General features: G+C 39.0%; 1 protein-coding gene across 2 annotated transcripts in view; it reads right to left on the bottom strand.

The window, feature by feature from the left end:
- Positions 1-3007: 3007 nt before the first annotated feature.
- The window catches only part of fhip1b (FHF complex subunit HOOK interacting protein 1B), a 23078-nt gene continuing 6741 nt past the window's right edge, over positions 3008-19344 (bottom strand). Inside the window, exons 2-13 of one of the 2 annotated variants that reach the window (XM_081368910.1) lie at positions 16075-16533; positions 15056-15194; positions 14689-14969; positions 11577-11807; positions 9646-9891; positions 9329-9496; positions 9119-9198; positions 8642-8811; positions 7222-8520; positions 6934-7112; positions 6255-6417; positions 3008-5831 (exon numbers count right to left, since the gene is read on the bottom strand). In XM_081368910.1, the coding sequence (XP_081225036.1) occupies positions 5521-5831; positions 6255-6417; positions 6934-7112; positions 7222-8520; positions 8642-8811; positions 9119-9198; positions 9329-9496; positions 9646-9891; positions 11577-11807; positions 14689-14969; positions 15056-15194; positions 16075-16203 (3396 nt within the window). In that variant the 5' untranslated portion in view covers positions 16204-16533 and the 3' untranslated portion in view covers positions 3008-5520. Of the gene's footprint in view, positions 5832-6254; positions 6418-6933; positions 7113-7221; positions 8521-8641; positions 8812-9118; positions 9199-9328; positions 9497-9645; positions 9892-11576; positions 11808-14688; positions 14970-15055; positions 15195-16074; positions 16534-19344 lie in introns of those variants that run through there. The other variant, XM_081368911.1, reaches the window with a different exon arrangement.

The following is a 19344-nucleotide window of genomic DNA, read 5'->3' as shown; positions in this document are numbered from 1 at the left end:
GATAGCCAGCTCCATGAGTCACTAATCAACAAAATGGTAATCCTGTGGGAGTTTGAGGACCTTTGGCTGTATATCAAAGTGTTCTCTTCACACTGTACATCTATGAAGAGCACTTAACTAATCAAGACTTCTGATGCAGCACAGAGACAGTAAAAGTCCATAGTACAAATGGAAGATCTAGTTGCTTCTACAGGTAGTTGCTGAAATAATTTTGCTTTATGCACATGTATCACTTCAGGAGGCCAAGTAATCATGGACTAGATTGATTGAATGTTCAACATGAAATAATGGTGAATGCAAGTCAACAAGCTCATCAGATACAGCTAAAGTCTCATGTGAACAATGGCCACTTTAACTTTCGAATGTACAAGTGTTATTAATTAACATGTATAAATAAATTGGCTCAATTACATGTGAAGAGGCCAACCTTATGTCTTTGATCACGTTTAATATGATTGAATTAAAAGGGGGCGATTGCATCTCACTGGATCGCAGGGCCGGCGCTAGCCATTTGGGTGCCCTAAGCACAAATGCTTGGTGGTGCCCCCCCCCACCCACCAAGGGAATAACAACCATTCAGAATTTCTTAGTTAGGTTCTCTTTACTTCCAAAATAACTGCTGCAAATAAATAATTTTACATTAACAATGGCACCAAACATGAAAAGAAATAAATAATATAAAGGTTAAAATTATAAATACCAAATACCACCACAATTACTAAAAACACAGATTTGGAACTGAACAATGTAAACACAGAAAGTTAAAAGTGCAAAGGTCAGGCACAATATAATAATTCTGTACATAATTCGACAACTCTGTAAATATGAAAATATACAAACACTGAGATTGTGGTTTTTTTTTTTTTATTCTAATTGCAGTTTCAAAGTAAAAAAAAAAAAAAAAAAAGATTTTAGCCATGCAGGGCTAAAGCCTCGGATCTTTTGCACTACTATAGCGACGCCCCTGGACATGCATACGCATAGGCGTAATTTGCGGGTAGGACATGTCCCCACCACTTTTGAAACATCTCGCGGCACGAATGTACCAATACAAACAAACAAAACATCTCCAGTTAACCAGCAGAGCATTCATTTCATTCGTTTTTTAAATAAGAGTCGATTTAGCGCTGAAATGTGTTGTTTTTTTTAAATCAACTGATCAAAGTGCTCGTTGCCGAGCGATCAGTGGCGCGGATACTATGTTTGTTTCTGGCTCGCGCACAGCCTTCACTCAGACGCGCGTTTCAATCCGTTGTGGAGAGACTCTCTATTCGCTCCGGTACAATTAGAAAACAAAAAGCACAAAAAGTGTCCCTGCCTGATATACAACCACTAAAAAACATAATCGGTTTTGATGAGAAAAAAAAAACAAAAAACTATATGAGTGCGGATTAGAACTCAGAACCTCTGACACGCTTGGCAAAAATTCTACCACTGGACCACTTAAATACACACATAATTTTCGTCGGATCAACATATAATAGGCCTCATTGAACGACCACTTAAACCCAATATTAACATGTTTTAGACATATTTTATTTGTTATTTATACTAGTACCCTATTGTGATGATTTTTCACGACCCAGATTTTTTGGTGCCCCCCCAAGCACTTGGTGCCCTACGCGCAGTGCGTGATGTGCGTGTGCGGAGCGCCGGCCCTGCTGGATCGTCTGTGTAAATGTTGAAGTGCAATAATCCAGCTCCATCCAATTATGTTCATTATGAAACTGCAAAAGTGTGATGATTCAAATGGTTTAATTCACACGTCCTTGTTAAGGAACCCATTTGAACCAGTTTATCCCTAGTGTTAATGAATACAATAACTATCATACATGTACTAAGGTGTAGCCACATAAATTTGGTAATTATTAATGCATGACTTCTTCCATGGCCATGGTAAGCATTTCAAGATATTGATTAGTTTATGCCTTCCTTTATTCAACATTACAATAGGTTGAATTTCAGGTAGTGCATTTACTTACCTTGGTTTGAGGTAATGTTTAAAAAAAAATAGATTTTTTTTTTTTTTTTACAAATAAGTCTTTTTAAAATACCGTAAAAAGTTTTGTTTTAATGTATTTAAACAACAGCTATTACTGCAGTCTTCAGTGTCACATGATCCTTGAATGATGTCCAGAAATCATTCTAATATGCAAGAAACATCATTACTATCAAAGCTGAAAAACTGAGCTAGTATGTATTTATTCATTTAGAGAAAAATGCAATACTCTTTTTTTTTTCCCTTTCATTATTGACCCCAAACTAACAAATCTAGTGGGCTAATTGGAAAGAATGTATGAAAAGTTAGACAAAAGAACATTTTTGTAAAAATGCATAATAATGTTTTGCCATAAAAAAATTACTTTATTCTCTTTATCCTGCACTTATGTCTTAAAAGTTACTGGCAATGTTTACTGTCACAGCATAAGAATTCTGCAAAACAAAATAAATACCTGATAAACGCTGATTTAGCAAACTTGTAAGTAACTTTGAATATCTTTACAACAGTGATTTTGTGGCGTGACCCAATGCTCATGAAAGACATGACGTCTTTCTTCCCTGTAGCAGCATCCTCTGTCTATGATCCAGTGAAGATGAGCAAGACTTTTATCAGAAGATGACAAAAATCTCAAGGGGCAGGAACAGAATCTCAATAATGAGCATGGAGACTCAGAGTGAACTGGGTCATTGTTCTGACAATATTTAAGGTTTCATCAAATCTGCAGCTTAAAACCAGTCTATGCACCAACCAAAGTGAACTTACTCAAGTGTCATTTATTTTTAAAGAACATTCATCTAAGAAAAAATATTCTGCTGAAGTCCGAGCAACAGATCAGAGAAAAGCTAAAGTGTATATTCAGGAAATGTGATCATTCATATTTCACATACATTCTTGACCATTATGTCTAATGTATTTGCAATCAATCACATCTTATCAAACCATAAATAAAAACAGAGGATCTCATCTTTACAAACTCATGAGAAATAAAGACCAAGAAGCCAAAGGTATTGCCAGATAAAACATTTATAAATTAATAAAAACATTCCCTTTTAGTGTTTGTTTGTCTTTGAAGGTTGATTTAAATCTCCATTCAGTTCCACTTTCCTCCTCCATTTTAAATATAGAAAAATATTTTGACAACATTCAATATTTTGCATGAGTTTCCATACAGTCCAGTAGATTATTGAATAGATAAGAGATAAGTAAATTATTGAAGTGGGGTTCCAGATTGCAAATTTAGTTTGTTTGTCTGAAAAACTTTAACCATCTTCACTTACTCAGAAACAAAGAAACCAGTTTGCATAGATAACAAGCGACAGAAGTCCTTGTCAACACCAACGTTTCATTCAAACAAATGGACAGAATGAAAAAATAGGAAACCAATTACATAAAAAAAAAAAAAAAATCAACTTGTGCAATGTATATTGATCAAACAAACACTTTCCAATAACAATCAACGAGCGCCTGATTTTTTCAAAATTTCAAAATCATACACACTTGAATACATGTAGAAAAAGAAAAACATGCTATCTGCACCACATCCGGCATATAATTACATCCTCAAAACAATGGGCGTTTCTTGTGCATTGGTATCTTACGACACACATTAATTGTATAGGCCTATTTGATTTCTAACTTAGAAACTGTGTTTAATTTGCACTGTCTCCATAGAGATAACTGAACTCTAACATATATGTACCGTTTCATTCTTCAACCTCTTGCTCTTTATCTTCCTTTTTCATCTTTCTCACCCACACAGACAGAGCGTTTCAGGGATGTGTGCAAAAACTATTTTTCTTGACACTAACTCTGCCTAACATTATCCTTAATTATGGAATTTACATGCTGAACATTTCAGATATCAACAAAAGCAGAGAATCATCACACTAATGTCCCACACAGACCTTCTGTGGACGGGTGAATGGGATGGGGGATAGATGCATTGACAACTCAGCAGCTAGAGGTAACCAGAAAAAAAGACTTTCGATAAACTGTCTGCTATCTATATAAACTGATAGAAAAATATGTCTTAAATGATATTTGATTGAACCGAACCATCAAATCTAAGACAAGTGAAGCAGCAAGAATACCGCATGGAACGAAAATTAAGTAGCCTAACTGAGGTAATGCGCATATGGCTTGTGCATGATAAAAGAGCTCTTGAATGGATGATTTCAGATCAGCAACACTTTTTCTAAGACACATATGGAACAAGGGGCAAAAACCATACTGTAAAAACACACACACACACACACACAAATGCACATGCATGTCCTTAACTTCCATTCTGAAAATTAAAGTGTCTAAAGTATTTTGGCAATAAACAAATTAAATCAAAAAGTCAAACGTCTTGTGGCGGTTTTTCCATTATGCACAATTTACGGCTGATTTCACTCATACTCCATAACACTAGCAAAATCAAGTAATGAACAGAAAGAAAGAAAAAACACTTGGTTTCAACACTAAGATGGCTTATGATTCACATAACTTGGCTCACTCCTTAAAGGGACAGGTAATTAAGCAAGCTCCTCTTTGCTCGTACCAGTCAAAAATGTAAGACATTAGCACCTAGTCAGACGCCAAAAGGGACGCTAACATCCAGGAGGAGATCTTTGTGGGCAGAAAAATCAGTGCCTTTCCAGAAACTGAAGACGATATGTAATGTCATGCTGGGTGAATGTACCATATGCATTTCCCAGAAACTCACCCAAAAATCTGTCCTAGAAAATGCGCTGCTGCAACCGAGAATAAAAACTAAAACTTTAAAATGCAAACTGTCCATCAATGCTTCATTTTATTGGGACAGAGGCTAAGGAAATCAACCCTCTACCCCTTTTACAAGCTCTAACGTGTTACTCTAGCTGCTGGACAAAAAAGATGTGTGCTAGAGATTGGAAGAACATTTTGGAAATTTTGTCAATTGTTGATTTTTCAGAGGCAATTCCTGCTGCAATACTGAGGACATGTTGTCCAGCATGTGATTGGTAAACAGAATCTGACATCTCATCCTTTAAAAAAGACCAGATGATTATTTTCAATATATATTGGTGTGATCTTACAGACCTATACTCTATAAAAGACTAAATAACCACCTGACATTGCTAAAATGTAAATGACACTTCTGCACCCATAAAAGTTTAAAAGAACCATGTGTAGTGAGTCTACATTAGCTAGTCTCTGAAGTGACATAGAAACGTCGGGAGTGCAAGTTTACGACCAAATTCCTCCAGCTTAAAGGATGCAAGTCTCTCTGAGTGTACAAAAATCATTATACACATAGATATTTTATATAGTCTATATACAAGATTTATATGCACAATTTCCTAAAGATTAATGGATAAATGGTCCTGTACAATTAAAAAAAATTACATTATGAACATGAGATTATTCACAAGAGATGACCTCTCTTCACCTTTAAGAGCGATTGATTTTGCTGTCTCTTTGAGTGCATCATGTCCCATGAAAAAACGACTTTTGAAAAAAGAGGTGGAAATTTGGAAACAAATTTTGGCCTGATGTTATTCCTCAGTGCCTTGACTGGGTGGGAAGGGTAGGGCTACGGCATGCTCCTGTGCAAGAGCTGCGAGCTCTTTGAGAAACTCGGAGAAAATGACAGCACAGTAGACTGCGTTTTTCACCCTTAGTGCCTCTGCCTGCTTCTCCAGGCCAGAAGCCCCACCGGCCGCACCACCCCGGAACAAAGCACTGTGCAGGGACTGCCCTCCATCTCTCACGTGGGCCAATGCCAACTGAGCTGCATGTCGAGCTCTCGTAGGACTGTTGGTGTGCCTCAAGATAAGATCGCCCAGAGATGGCTTTCGGCTTTTAACTGTTGGAGAGATAGAGAGAAGTAATCAAAAGGGTATCTACAGTGTTTAAAAATTAAATTGAAGACTTTATACCCTTTTTTTTGAGACCAGCACAAATAAAATCAATATTGTATGTCCATACAGAACAAACCCATGCTACCTCAAAATAAATCATGTATATTTTAAACAGGCTGTGGCACACATTCAACTGCAAAACAGGGTAACTTCAAATTTAAAATACTCAAGACACTAAATATATACACGAAATATGGAAATACATACGAATTAGAGGTTGTTCAATATTGGATTTTGCTGATACAATAATAATGTGTTCAAAGAAAGATTATAAAAAGATAATAGTGCCTATATTAGTAAAATCTATATACTGTGACAGGCGGCCAGAGAGAAGCCACAAGAGTTTTCATTGCCTCTCATTCACCTACTTAAAGAGTCTGATCGACGGAGGTTGGGCACTCCCATGGGTGAGTCGGACCAGTCTAACTTTCCTCTCGCAACCAGAAAGCGACGAGCCTTTCTTAACAGGACAGGGAAATCCTCGTGCGTTGCTGCGAATGCCTCAATGCGATTTTTTACTGATCCCAGCACCTGAGAAATGGAAAGTGAAAGTAAAACCAACATTTTGGATATTCCTTTTGATGCAATGGATTTACGTTTCAGTCAAATCAAATTCAGTCAATCAAATGGTAAATTAATTGCTTACTCAAACTTCACCCCAGAACATTAAATAGATTAATATAATTTAATTCTAAAAGAAAGAAAAAAATGCCAGAGACAGCCAAGTCAAAATAAAACAAACAGTTTTTGAGCTGTCAAAACAAAGATTTTCAGTAAAACAGCATAAAAACAGCAAGAATTGGAGAAAAGTGGAAAAAGTTATGAAAAAAAAAAATAAGAAAGGTTTTCTTTGGAATAATGTATTGTACACCAATAAAATGTTCCCAATAAAACCAGGATCATGTTTTAAGAGACTAAATAAAATCTTCTGTTTTGATCAGAAAATGTAGAAACCAATAAAAAGAGCAACTGAGAATGATTCAGTCATTGCATATTTCGTATTAAGCAGTCACGCTAATAGAGTCATATTTGTTCTTTATGTATTACCTGTATGAGTGATTTAACGCTGGGCTGAAACACCATGTTGGTGTTGAGGAGGAAAGAGCGTAGGAGTGGCTGAGGGTAACAGGCCAGCTGGAACACAACGCCCGTCAGCAAAATGTTCACATATAGGGAGTTCTGCATCATACTCTCCAGTTTACTGAACAGGACTGTTATAAATGGACCTACACAGAGGGAGAAGCGGAACCAGTGACTTATGGTTAGCTCTTGCTGAACTTGGACAAGTAACATAAGCACTCAAATCTTTAATTTGGTCATCTCTACATCGAGAACCTGTGTACGGTTGAGCAAGAGGTTGTCCGAGGGGTCGTGCGGGGCTAAATACCCCAGTGGTAGAGTTGTCAGGCTTTGTTTCACTGGAGCGCTGCTCAGTCTCCACTGGAAGGCAGTCCTCATCTGTCAGGCTGGGAGCAGGAGCAGTGCGGGATTCCCGAGAGGACTCCTCTGAGCTGTGTGAAAGAACCCTCCTCTCTCTTACACGTTCCTCCAGCTCCCTCAGCTCCTGGTGGAAAGCCTCAATGCTGATTCCCTGGCCTTTCGAGTCACCAGACAATGGCTCTGACGGCGCCCGCTCCAGCAACTCCTCAATCAGACGCTCAACGGACTCTGGAGCCCTGTTGTCACGGGGCACTGTGGTGGTCTCTGTCAAGCCAAGAACAGGAGACAATCTTTGGCTCTCACTTTGCAGACACTCTTGTGCAGAGGAGGGCACGGAGGTTTGATGTTGCAGATGAGGCTTCAACTGCACCTGAGATGATTTCAGCGCCGATCCTACATGGAAATCTTTGAAGTCAACTGGGCCCATACCCATCGACCCGTTCATCCCCGACTCAACCACACCGCTATTTACATCTGACTCCCTCTTCACTTTCTTAACCTCCATTCTCTCATCCACACTGTCTGTGAACTCCACCTGCCCCATCCCATTGTAGAGTGCTGGATGAGGTGCTGAATGAGGGTGTTGGGACACTGTTTCCACAGCACCTGTTATTTCTGTAGAGGCTGATGCAGAAGATTGTAGGGGTACAGTGCTGGGAAGAAGGCTGCGTTTCTTACTGCGGGGTGTCAGACTGATACAGTTCTTGCCGATGGTAACATCCCACTCTCCACTATCTCGATCTGAACTGCTCCACTCGGAACGAGCTGCAGCCACCACTGCTGCCCTCTGCTGAGCGGGGTCCATTACAGAGAAATGCTCTGGTACCATACTGAGGGAGGGGTTGGATGTAGGAGGGGGAGGTGGAGGAGGAACAGAGCTTGGAGAAGGATTTTCTCCATCATAAGGTGCCGACCAGTCCCGACAGCCCCAAGAGCAGAGCTCAATACCCCTCCGAGCATCACGCAGATACTCTAGGTAGCCAGTCTCTCCTTCTGAAGTGTCTGGGAGTTGGTGCATGGGGCTGTCAGAAGAAAGAGGGGAAGAAACACTACCACGAGGAGAAGGGGGAGCATTCTCTGAGCCAGAAGAGTTGGCTTGGCCTCCTGAGCTTTGCTGTCGAATAAAGAGAGAAAGGCGGGAAGGAGTGCTGGGTCTGTGGTGAACTGGTGACTCTGAAGTAGGACTACCCAACACTATAGGCAAAAACAGACAGAAAATACATGTTGTAGGTATGAACCTCAGCAATGTTTTTTCAGAAGTCTAAAAGCACATCTATTGTGTCCGTAAATGTGCCTGACACATGCTTACTCTTACCCTTTCCCCAAAAGGCAGGTTCATCATCCCGCTCACTAGAGGGTGCTGAAGTGATTCGGCAGCATTCTGGTATGAGGGAAAGGAACTTGTCAGCTGATTTGCCATAGAGGTCTGTTTCTCTGACTGCCCTCCGCTGACTCAGCATTACATGTGTGCATGGCAACAGATACCTGGAAACACACAAGAAAAATCATAGCAGCTTTATCTTTTACACAAAATGATAATTATTTTAGTCTCTTTCCCCAAGTAAATTGCCTAATAAAACAACTAATAATGCACTATAATCCTTTCACATTTAAATCACTTATATATGATCTACAAAATCTTATGCTTACCAAGGATGTATTAAATTTGATCAGATTTTTTGACAGTATTTCAATTTGCAAGATGCAATGTCCAAATCCATCTATAAACACCCAAAGCTTATTTTGTAGGCTCTCTTGCTAAATGAGTCACACATCCAAGCACACAAAATACCTGAGAACAAGCTGGAGCATGAGGTCTTCACAGTTGAGACTGAGCAATGTCTTAAACAGACTCAGAGAGACCATGCACAGCTTCAGAGAGAGAGGGAGGAAAATGTAACTTTAGTTACAACGCTCCATATATCCATAACCAACAGCACTGACAAAACAGTGTCTTTTCCATCTATACATGCACCCCAGATACAGCGTGTGCTAAACTGACCCGTGAATTGCTGCTGATGCGTGTGAGTAGTGTATCGAGGATGGTGTCGTTGTCATGGCGATGCAACAGAATGAAGCGCAGGAAGGTCTTAAGGAGGGAAGTTTCTGTGATACTGCGTAAAAACAGGTCCAGATATGCCGTGCTTGCTATCATCTCATCCACCGACGACTGACAGAGGAACCATAAGAGACAGAGACAAAAGGAGAGAGGCGAAACAAAATAAGAGAAAATAAATTCCATTCAAAACAATATTGTATAGTGAATGAATATGGAAACTGCCATCTATGCCAAACAGGGCCCAGTTCATTATGTTTCACCTTGTGCAGAGCGGGGCCCACGACTGGCACCAGGAAGCCGTTGTGGAGGTAGTCAAGGAGTTGGTAGCGCACAAGAGGGTGTGCCACCTGTACTACAGCGTTGCAGAATTCAAGACTGTTCATGAACAGCACTAGAGAGGAGACGCCCATCCAGTCCTCCCTCCGCAAGGCGTGCCAGTCGTCGCCCCGTACCTCAATCTTCCGTGGCAGGGATGAATATAGTGCACTCAGCCCGGTCGCTAGCACCTGGAATTTGGGGGGAATTTGCCAACATTATTACATAAAGTTCATCAAGCAAGCTCTGCCTTTTAAACATCAGTTGGTGATGGCTTTAAAACCTGATTGGATGTGAAAACATTTGCACATCTGAAGCCATGCAGCAAATTACGTCTGTAGATTTTGCAACAAACCTTTTTGACTAATAAACTGTACAAGTAAACTTATTAAGTTTACGGCTGCTTCACCTTGTGTAATAACAGCCCTTAACTGTGGTACAATCACTGTAACACACAGAAAGTTTTTTTATTGCTATACTACAACAAAGAGTGTGGTTCTTATTCCAAACTATGGATGAGTCACAATTTTCGAAAATATTAGATTTTTTTTTATGATCCCATCTTACTCATCTCATGCAGTTCCCTTTTCATATAATCAACATAGATGAAATTTAAAAAAATTACATTATATTACTTAAACATAAATATGAAACGTATGTTTAAGTTTTTTTTACTTTTATTTAAATATATTAATATATATTTTAAAAATATTAAGCGTCACACCGCTCTACTTTGCTCACATGCTCTGGTGTGTAGCCATGTGGGGAGGGGTGCGATTTCCGAATAATAATCGAATAATACCCAGCGATCTTCAAATATTATTTTTGCTTGAAATGCCCATCCCTATTCCAAAACGCAGTTATTCTTTCTCAGACATCTTAACATGGAATAATGGTATGGTCAAACGTTAAAAAAAAAAAAAAAAAAAAAAAAAAAAAAAAAAAAGGCTAAATTTCTTGTCCATTGTCAAGTGTGGCAATGATTCACTGCTCATACAGAATTCACTTACAAACCAAGAAGCTTTCTGTTTGTCAACGTGGCATGTTCGCATGACCTTAAACCCTATGCGAATTTTCCGACTGCGTGGATTTCTATTGAAATGATTGGATTTCGAACATGAAAATTCGCTGAACATCAGTAAATGTGACCACACCTTAATGCTCAAATATGTTGAAGAACATCATTCATGTCAGGGCTGGTTTTATATGTGGAACTTGGCCATGTCTTCTAGAGCCACAAAACAGGCAATCAAAGACACTGGCAGCAAGATCTAATGCATCTCTGGCATAAAAATAGCTATATGTGACATACAGTAGAAAAAGTAAGAGAGAGAAATGTTAAGAGACTGAGGCACTGCAGTAGCACGGAGTCCTAGATGAGACCTCCAGTCGTATATGTGTTAAGTGGGTCACATGAAGGCTCATATATTATTCTCGTGAGGAAAGAGGACAGAGGGGAGGAAAGCAGCACATCCACTGGACCAACACTGTAGTCAAACACTGTAATCACAGAGCAAAACTATAGATGACAAATGGCCTTTTTCATTCCACAGAAGCCAATAGAATGCAACCCAGAGAAAATACTACAGGATTTTATGTCTCCACTGAAACAACTTTAAAAGGCACATATGAAATCAACAAGCGACATTCAAACTGCATGGCACAGACAAAAAAAGCACGATAATATGAACAGAATGGATATTCATAAAGACATGCTAACAGTGAGAAAAGAAAAGAACAGAATGAATATACAAATTAAAGACGGCTTCTCTAACTCTTCTCTGTCCTTTAATCATAAATAATCTAGGATACAAGCTCACTTTCAAAAACATGAACAGAAAAGAGCACACACAACAACAAACACACTCATGCTTACTGGACAGAAGTAGGAGTTCTCAGCGATGTAGCGTGCAACAGCGTGGTTGCTGGCAGAGGTTGCCATGACGAGGAGTAGCGCGTCACGGGCCTGCTGCCCCAGAGAGCCGTCTCGATGGATAAATGGCACCAACAGTGAGAAGATCAGCAGGTTAGTGGGACCCTGCTGTACCGGCCCACACTTAAATAACAACTCCAAAATGGCAGTTTCTTTCACCATGGACACACATACCTGACACAAACACAAATAATTTACAGTTACAAAACACACATTAATATCTAATTATGCATGAAATTATTTAGGACTGCACAATATATCGAAAAATTATCGTTATCGCGATAAAAGTATATGCGATATCCGTATCGCAGAGAGGTGCGATAAACTGCATTTATTTTATGTGCCAAGCATTTGTGTGATACATGCATGCATAGGTTGTTTATCCAAATTCGACCAATCAAATGGGGCCTTACTATCTTTATACCCACCTCCCCAGTAGGTGCTATTATGCTATTGGCTAGATTGGGCCCAAAGGGGAACCTAGTGGCTCAGAGCAGAGAGTGAAAATAAAAACTAATGGCGGGAGTAGAGACAAGTGAGGAAAATAACAACAGCGAAGAACCTGTGCCTAAAGAGAACTGTACGTCTGAAATATGGCAATATTTTGGCTTCAATAGAGAAGACGCGTCATAAATACAGGTACTGTGTAAGGGGCCATTCACATATCGCGTCTAAAACGCATGGAAAGCGTGGCGGTGCAGCTATCTCCTTCTTTCCACAAGAGCTTGCGTTTGTCGTTGCTATGCAACCATGACTTGTGTGAGCTTGCGGAATTCTGAAAAGTTGAGATGTTCTGAGATGTCGCGGCATAGGCGGGCCTGGAAAAATGTGCTTCCATATTCAGCGCGCTTGCCACGCGCCTGCATTTGAAATAACGAATTTGCACGCGCAAAAAACGCGATATGTGAACATAAGTGACAGTGTCACTAAGTCGCGCCGAAAAATTTAGGCCACGTCGAGAGGAAACTAATCTCCACAGTCATCTGGCATGCAATCTCAGGGAGCCATATGAGGACTTCAAAAAGTGTAAACCCAAATCTACCAAAACTAATGAAATGCCAAGTAACAATAACAGAGTCTCACAGAGAACCAAAGTGTTGCATGTGTAACGTTAACTCCTTATGAAAAAACTGAGATATTCTTCTGAAGATCAGAAAAATATCTATTAGCCTACTTGTTTATTTTAGTATGATCTTTACATATTATAAAAAAAAGAATAAAAATAGCATTTCTCTAGGGAAATGTTATATCGCAAGAAATATCGTTATCGCAATACTCAACAACAATATCGCATATCGCATATTTTCCCAGTATCGTGCAGCCCTAAAATTATTGCACATTACAGAATGTTTTTCCCTTGCCGGTCTAATTTGGGCTCATATTTTGGCCCATTTAATTCCATCTGCTTTTGTTTCTGTGCTGATTGTAGAGCTGTGTGATTCTGGATTTTTTTTTTTTTTTTCAAATGGAGATCACGATTCTGAACAAACAACTAAAAATAATGTGCGATTAACAAGAGGTTCTGACAAAATGTTAATTCCTGCAGTCTATTTAAAAATGTTTAATTAATTTGAATGAATAAAACAAAATAAAATAAAAAGTCGGTTTGAATGAATGATTCAATGACTCACTAAATGAATACTTTTTCACTACTGGATGAAGCAGCGTTTTTGAACGAATCTCTTGAATGTATGTATCAATGATTTTTTTTTATTATTATTTCAAAGTCAATTGTCGCCTACTGGTGTAACAATGTAATTTATATAATCCTTAGTTGAAGCAACATATGAAAAGACTGAAACGTATTTGTGTTTCAGAAAGTGATATTAAAATTCAGTTTCAGGATACGACAAATAGATTTTGACAGAAGGGGTATAATTCATAAGTAGCCCTATTTCAAGTGTCACAAAGAAAGTAAAGAGTTAAATCTATGGACAGGAACCAATTATTGCAAAAGAAAAAAAAAAAAGAATGCAACAACGCCCTTCAGATATCTCCAATCGTGTTTCCTTTTTGATAACTTTAGCTGAGAGGCAACACAAATTAAACATTGTAAATTCCAATTGAAACATTATTGAAAGTGACAGCACACTTAGGGCCGTCTTTCCAGAAATACCAATGGTTAGTTTTAGACATGCCCCTACTATACAAAACAAGGTAAAACATGGCTTGGTTCTTTAGTGGGTGATTTTATGTGTGGAGGGTGCAAGCATTGTCAATACATGGTAAAAACAAAAACTTTCACTGTTGTTTTTTTTTTTCTGGAAAGGTGTATCCAATTGAATATTTTAGTCAATTCCTCTTATGTAACTTACAGGTTGGAATGTGAATTTTTATATAGGTCAAACAAAAAGGAAATTAAGATTGAGAGTGGCTGAACATAAATATGCTATTCGCACTAAAAACTGTAAATGAGGATCTATAAACTTATTTCAGTTCTTCTGTGGGAATCTACAGAAATAACGATACTGTGTGGTTGAAAAGACTGTTTGTGGTTTCATATCTATAATACAGGACAACTTCCAGTGTGTAAAAGTTTTAATAGACAGGAGAATCGTTGTCATTTAGGAATAAGATTGTGTGTTTGAATCGAGATTGTGATCTTTTAACAATGAATCGTGCAGCTCTAGCTGATTGTAATCGCATGTCCTAATTTTGCAGAATGTTTGGTCGGTCCTTGAAATAAGTTGTCAAAAAAAAAAAAACTGTAACCCACTCCCTACCACAGCCCAAAACTTAACAATAACCTAAACCAGGGTTTCTCAAACTCGGTCCTGGAGGGCCATTGTCCTGCAGTTTAGCTCCAACCTAACCTGTTTGATCAGGGTTGGAGCTAAACTGTGCAGGACAGTGGCCCTCCAGGACCGAGTTTGAGAAACCCTGACCTAAACCATAAATTGGAATTGGAATTGATAGGTTTCGGTGGTGTACAAGCCACTAACCCAGTTGTAAGCTCAACAATAAAATCTGATTGGCTGTCAAGGAATGTTGCGAAATTCTGCTAAATTAATTTCCATGTGATTCAAACAGGTGTCAGAATCTGCCTGTCAAACACCTGATTTAGCAGCAGTACGAGGCTGGACTCTAGGGCAGAAGGGCAGCCCAGCTGGGGATCCACACATGCTCCCAGCAGGCTTAGCAGCGGCTGCAGCACTGCACTGTGCAGGAGCAGTGGCTGATGTGACTGTCCGATCAGCATCTCAAACAGTTTCAACAGCTCTAGCTGGCTGTCCGGATCCAGACCATGGCGAACATGCCACTGTACCAACTCTTCCAGTATGTTCTCTGCCACCACCATCTCCAGAATAGGACCCATTGCTGCAGACATTCCACAATCTATTGTCACATAAAAAAAACTTATTTATATTATGCTAAACAGTACAAATGTATGCTCCATCGAGCTCACAGGAGAGTGTTTTAACCTGGTGATTCAATGTCTCCCCCAGCTGGTCTCTCTTCAGCTAGCAGGCACAGCATCTGATCTGTGTGATTGCGAACTGCTGTGAGATCATCAGCACAACCTCCCACTGAAGACTCTCTCCGTTTCAACACACCCGATACCTGACAGGGAGACAGGGAACAGTTCAATTCTATTTATGGTAAAGCCAAAGAGGAACAGGTGTCTATATTAATATTAGGGCTGGGTTCGATACATCGATAAGACGTATACTGCTTTTTTATACAAGTATCGATACAACTGCTTCTGTATCAATTCCGTGCTTAATTTGAATACAAGAGCAGAGTTTAAAACGGAGTGAGAATGTGCTGAAATTAATTAATAGAATATAATTTATAGGTTAGAACAAAGTTTAATCTGGCCTACAGAGGAAAATAACTGGGGTTGCCTTGCCTTATATCATGAGATGTAATCACCCAATCAGAGCGTCACACTTGTTCAATATGGAAATATCTACTAAGTGTTATTTTTCTCAACCTGGCAACCATGTGCACGTGCTCTGTCTCCACTGTGGATAAAAAAAAGCTGCCTTTCTGAAAACACCGGTAAGCTAACAGTATTGCCATCTCCAGTTTGATATTGCATTCACATAACAGTGTGATACATCAAGTCTTTGCACAATCTGTCTCATATTATGGCTCATATTATAAAAAATATATTTTTCTGACTATTATGTCATATGTCAGGTTTTACAGGGTTAAATTAGTATTTAAAAGAACAGTCAAGTCCCAAGATGTCCTGTTTTTTGATTATACATGTTGTTGAGTCCAAAGGATCCCTCATTTGCATTTCTTATGAAAAAAAAAAAGTTTACTATGTATTAACCATACCAATAATTCTTAAACAATAATTTTTAACACCTCACTAAAATGTAAAATGCATCCATTTATATGAATGGTGTAAAAAAATTAATTTATATGACTGCAGTTGTACTAAGGATATTATTTGCACTATGAGGGAAAATAAGCCTATGTGTTGTCTCACCTGTCTCCAATGGTTCTCAAACACCATAAGGCAGGTCTCGGGGTCGGCAGTACATGGGCTGGACGGGGCTGCATGTCGACCGGTCCGAGTGCCTGGACCCCTTGGATTTAAACGACTTAGCCAACTCATCTTAACTCACAGGCTGATCCAAATTCGATCAAGAGGTCAACAGGGAAAGAATAAAGGGGGAGCAAGGGAGAAGCACAGAGAGGGAGAGAAAAGGGAAAAGGGGGGAGGGGGGGTAAGGCGACTCACAAAAGGTGTCCAAAAAAAACAAGAAATGAAGAGTCCTGCTTGATGAAGTAAGAGGTAAAAGCATAGAGAGGACGGAATCCTGCTGATGTCTGCAGCAACAGTCACTGTACACCAGTGATCAGTGTGGCTTGTCTGCACTCCCTGTCATCCAGTTTGCAATCGGCACTATACTCCATACCGATACATAGACTCCTCCGCACACACCTGCAGGGACAGACAGACAGACAGAGAGAGAGAGAGAGAGAGAGAGAGATGATGACACATTAACACCTGCAGGTAAAACACAAACAGTGCAGCCAGTAAGTGTAAAGGTTAGTTTCTGTGGGAGACCGAAAGGACAAGACAGAAGGGCACAGCACATACAAAACTCCGAACTGTAACTATTTTGATAATCAACATGCATGTAAATATTCTTAATATATACATTACTGTTCAAAAACTTGTGTCTGTAAGTTAAATTGATCAAGTAACAGAGACTGGAGTAAATGAATGCTGAAAATTCAGCTTTGCCCTCGGGAATAAACTACATTTTATACATCCTGCCTGCATGTGCGTCTAAAGCAAAATTATGGTACAGTGTGTGAATATTAATTGAGTTATGCAGATGTTGCTTGGTAAAGTTCCTGGAGCAGCCAGTCAAATAATTTAATACATATTCATGATTCAAGCATTCACCATAATATGATTCATCATCTGATTAATGCACATGTAACGTCTGCCTTAAATTAACAAGTTTGGCCTACTGGGTAAATTAAATATTCATGAAAAAAAGCATCACCTTAATAGGAATTACATATATATATAAAAAAAAATTTTAAATCACCAATAAAGGACACGTGAGCTTCAGAGTGATCCTACCAAAACATGTTAGCATAGCACCCAGAGTTAAAGAATTAATTCTTTAAAGTAGAAAGTGAAAGTTTCAGTCATAAATAAATGATTCAGCACACTAGCATCTCACCATTTCAGATTCTCAGTCTAATCATTATAGTGTCTTGTAAAACAACTTGACCCATAACACAACAGGCAGAGGCACTAAAACACTAAAATACTGCAAGTGTTAGCCTATGTTCATCTTTCTATTTAGTTGGTTCTCTAGCATTTCTGAAAACTTACCTGCAGACAATATATATATCATTAGGCTTCCTGTGATGTTACATACTCCCACAACTCTTTCTGTGGCCTTAACTAATGCAACAACACTTCCTGTGTTGTTATCAGTACCAGTGACACTTCATATTGACTTAGCATTCTTTTGAGATTACTTTAATTTCAGTACAAACAAGTTCAGCACAGGGGAGGACAAATAAAACAGAAGCAGAATAAAACCTGGATCAAAGAGAAATGGGTCAAACAATTTCAGCACAAAATTCAAAAGCCCATTTTTAAAGAAGCTTGCTTTGCACTGAACACACACACTCCACCCTACCATTCATTAAAAACTTCCTTGACCATGACAAGAAGTGAGACTTCCTTCTCTGCAAGAACTCCCTCAACCCAAGAAAGACAGTTCACAATTCCAATAACATAATGCTATAGAGGCTGTCTCTTGAGGAAGGGCCACTGAACAAGGGAGGAACCAAGTGTCACAAACTCAGGGGGATACAAAGGCTTCTTGGTACTAGATTGGATACTATGAGTCACAGGCAATTTCAACTACAGCAGCGTCACATGTTCCAGACCAATTCCAACAACATCTACTTACCACCAGTGCACAGTTTCTAGCCAGCAAAGAGGCGGTACGATAGCTTGGCAAAGTTTTTCCTTTAATTAGTTTAGTGCACACAGTCCAGCTGACCACTTCCTATGATACTCTATCTCTCTCCCTCGTAGTAATTGCTCGAGTTGGTCACTCACTAGTAACGTCACAGCCAAATCATACTGTGCAGCAGCTGCAATGAATGTGTTATCGTCAACGCGCATAATGACTGAATTGCTCCTCTGTAGGCATATGCAAATGACAGTACCATGACATTTATTGTCAATAAACATTGTCCAGTTTAGGATAAAGAGTTCCCTAGTAGTAGTTGGTACTATAGTGTCAAGAAAAAACACTCAAGCGTTATACTCAAGAATATCATGAAGCAGTTTCACAATCAGACATCTGAGGCTTCAGATACCATGTTAATAGCCTATGATCAATATTAGCTGCCACACCAATGCAAAGACTAATTTGTGCACTTCATCCTGGTCTTAGTTTAGTGACATTGTCTTTTATCTGCTTCACAAATCCCAAGAATTTTTGGCAACACAAGAAGACTATCAGAAAACAAGTTCATCTGCAAGTTTCCACTATAAGATAAATAATTCTGTAATGTTTTTACAAATGCTATGCTGGCTACAACATTCCAGCATAACTCAACTAGTGGTGCTAATCCATAATGGGACTAGGGATGTCCATGACATGACAGCGAAGATCGATGATCATAAAAACGATGATGATGATGTACCTGATGTCTGATTGGTTAGCTTTAGGACAGAATGCCGTCCAGACTGGCGAAATAAAGTGAAACTATTTGAAAACGTGCAGTGATGCCTGGAATCAATTTTATCATGAAAATACAGTTAAGTGCAAGACGTGCAGCACCAATCTGCCATATCCATAACATTATAACGAGAACACCATGTAATAGAATGTTGTAAATTCTTTGTGCTTTAGATGCCTGTGTTTCAGCGTTGTTTATGGGAAGTGCGCATCCACAATGGGAAAAACACATTCAGACAAGCCTGGTCAAGTTCATGTGTACATTCACGTCCTTTTGTGCAGATGCAATTTGTAATATTACTTTTATGTTGGACTGGGAGATATGGTAAAAAAATGATCATGATAAAACTTTTCATATCAGTCGATATCGATAATTATCACGATAAATGTCAAATCTTTCTTTCTTTCATGTTTAAAGGTAGATTTTTGCTCCTAAGGGAAAGTTGTAGAAAACAGACCTTTATTTGTGGTTTTAAACTACCCTTTATTGACAGAACATGATAAACACTTCACATTTTAAAATTCGTTAC

Source organism: Scardinius erythrophthalmus, assembly GCF_964197995.2.
Source record: "Scardinius erythrophthalmus genome assembly, chromosome: 6".
NCBI classification, from domain to species: domain Eukaryota; kingdom Metazoa; phylum Chordata; class Actinopteri; order Cypriniformes; family Leuciscidae; genus Scardinius; species Scardinius erythrophthalmus.
This window is presented reverse-complemented; position numbering and strand designations above follow the sequence as displayed.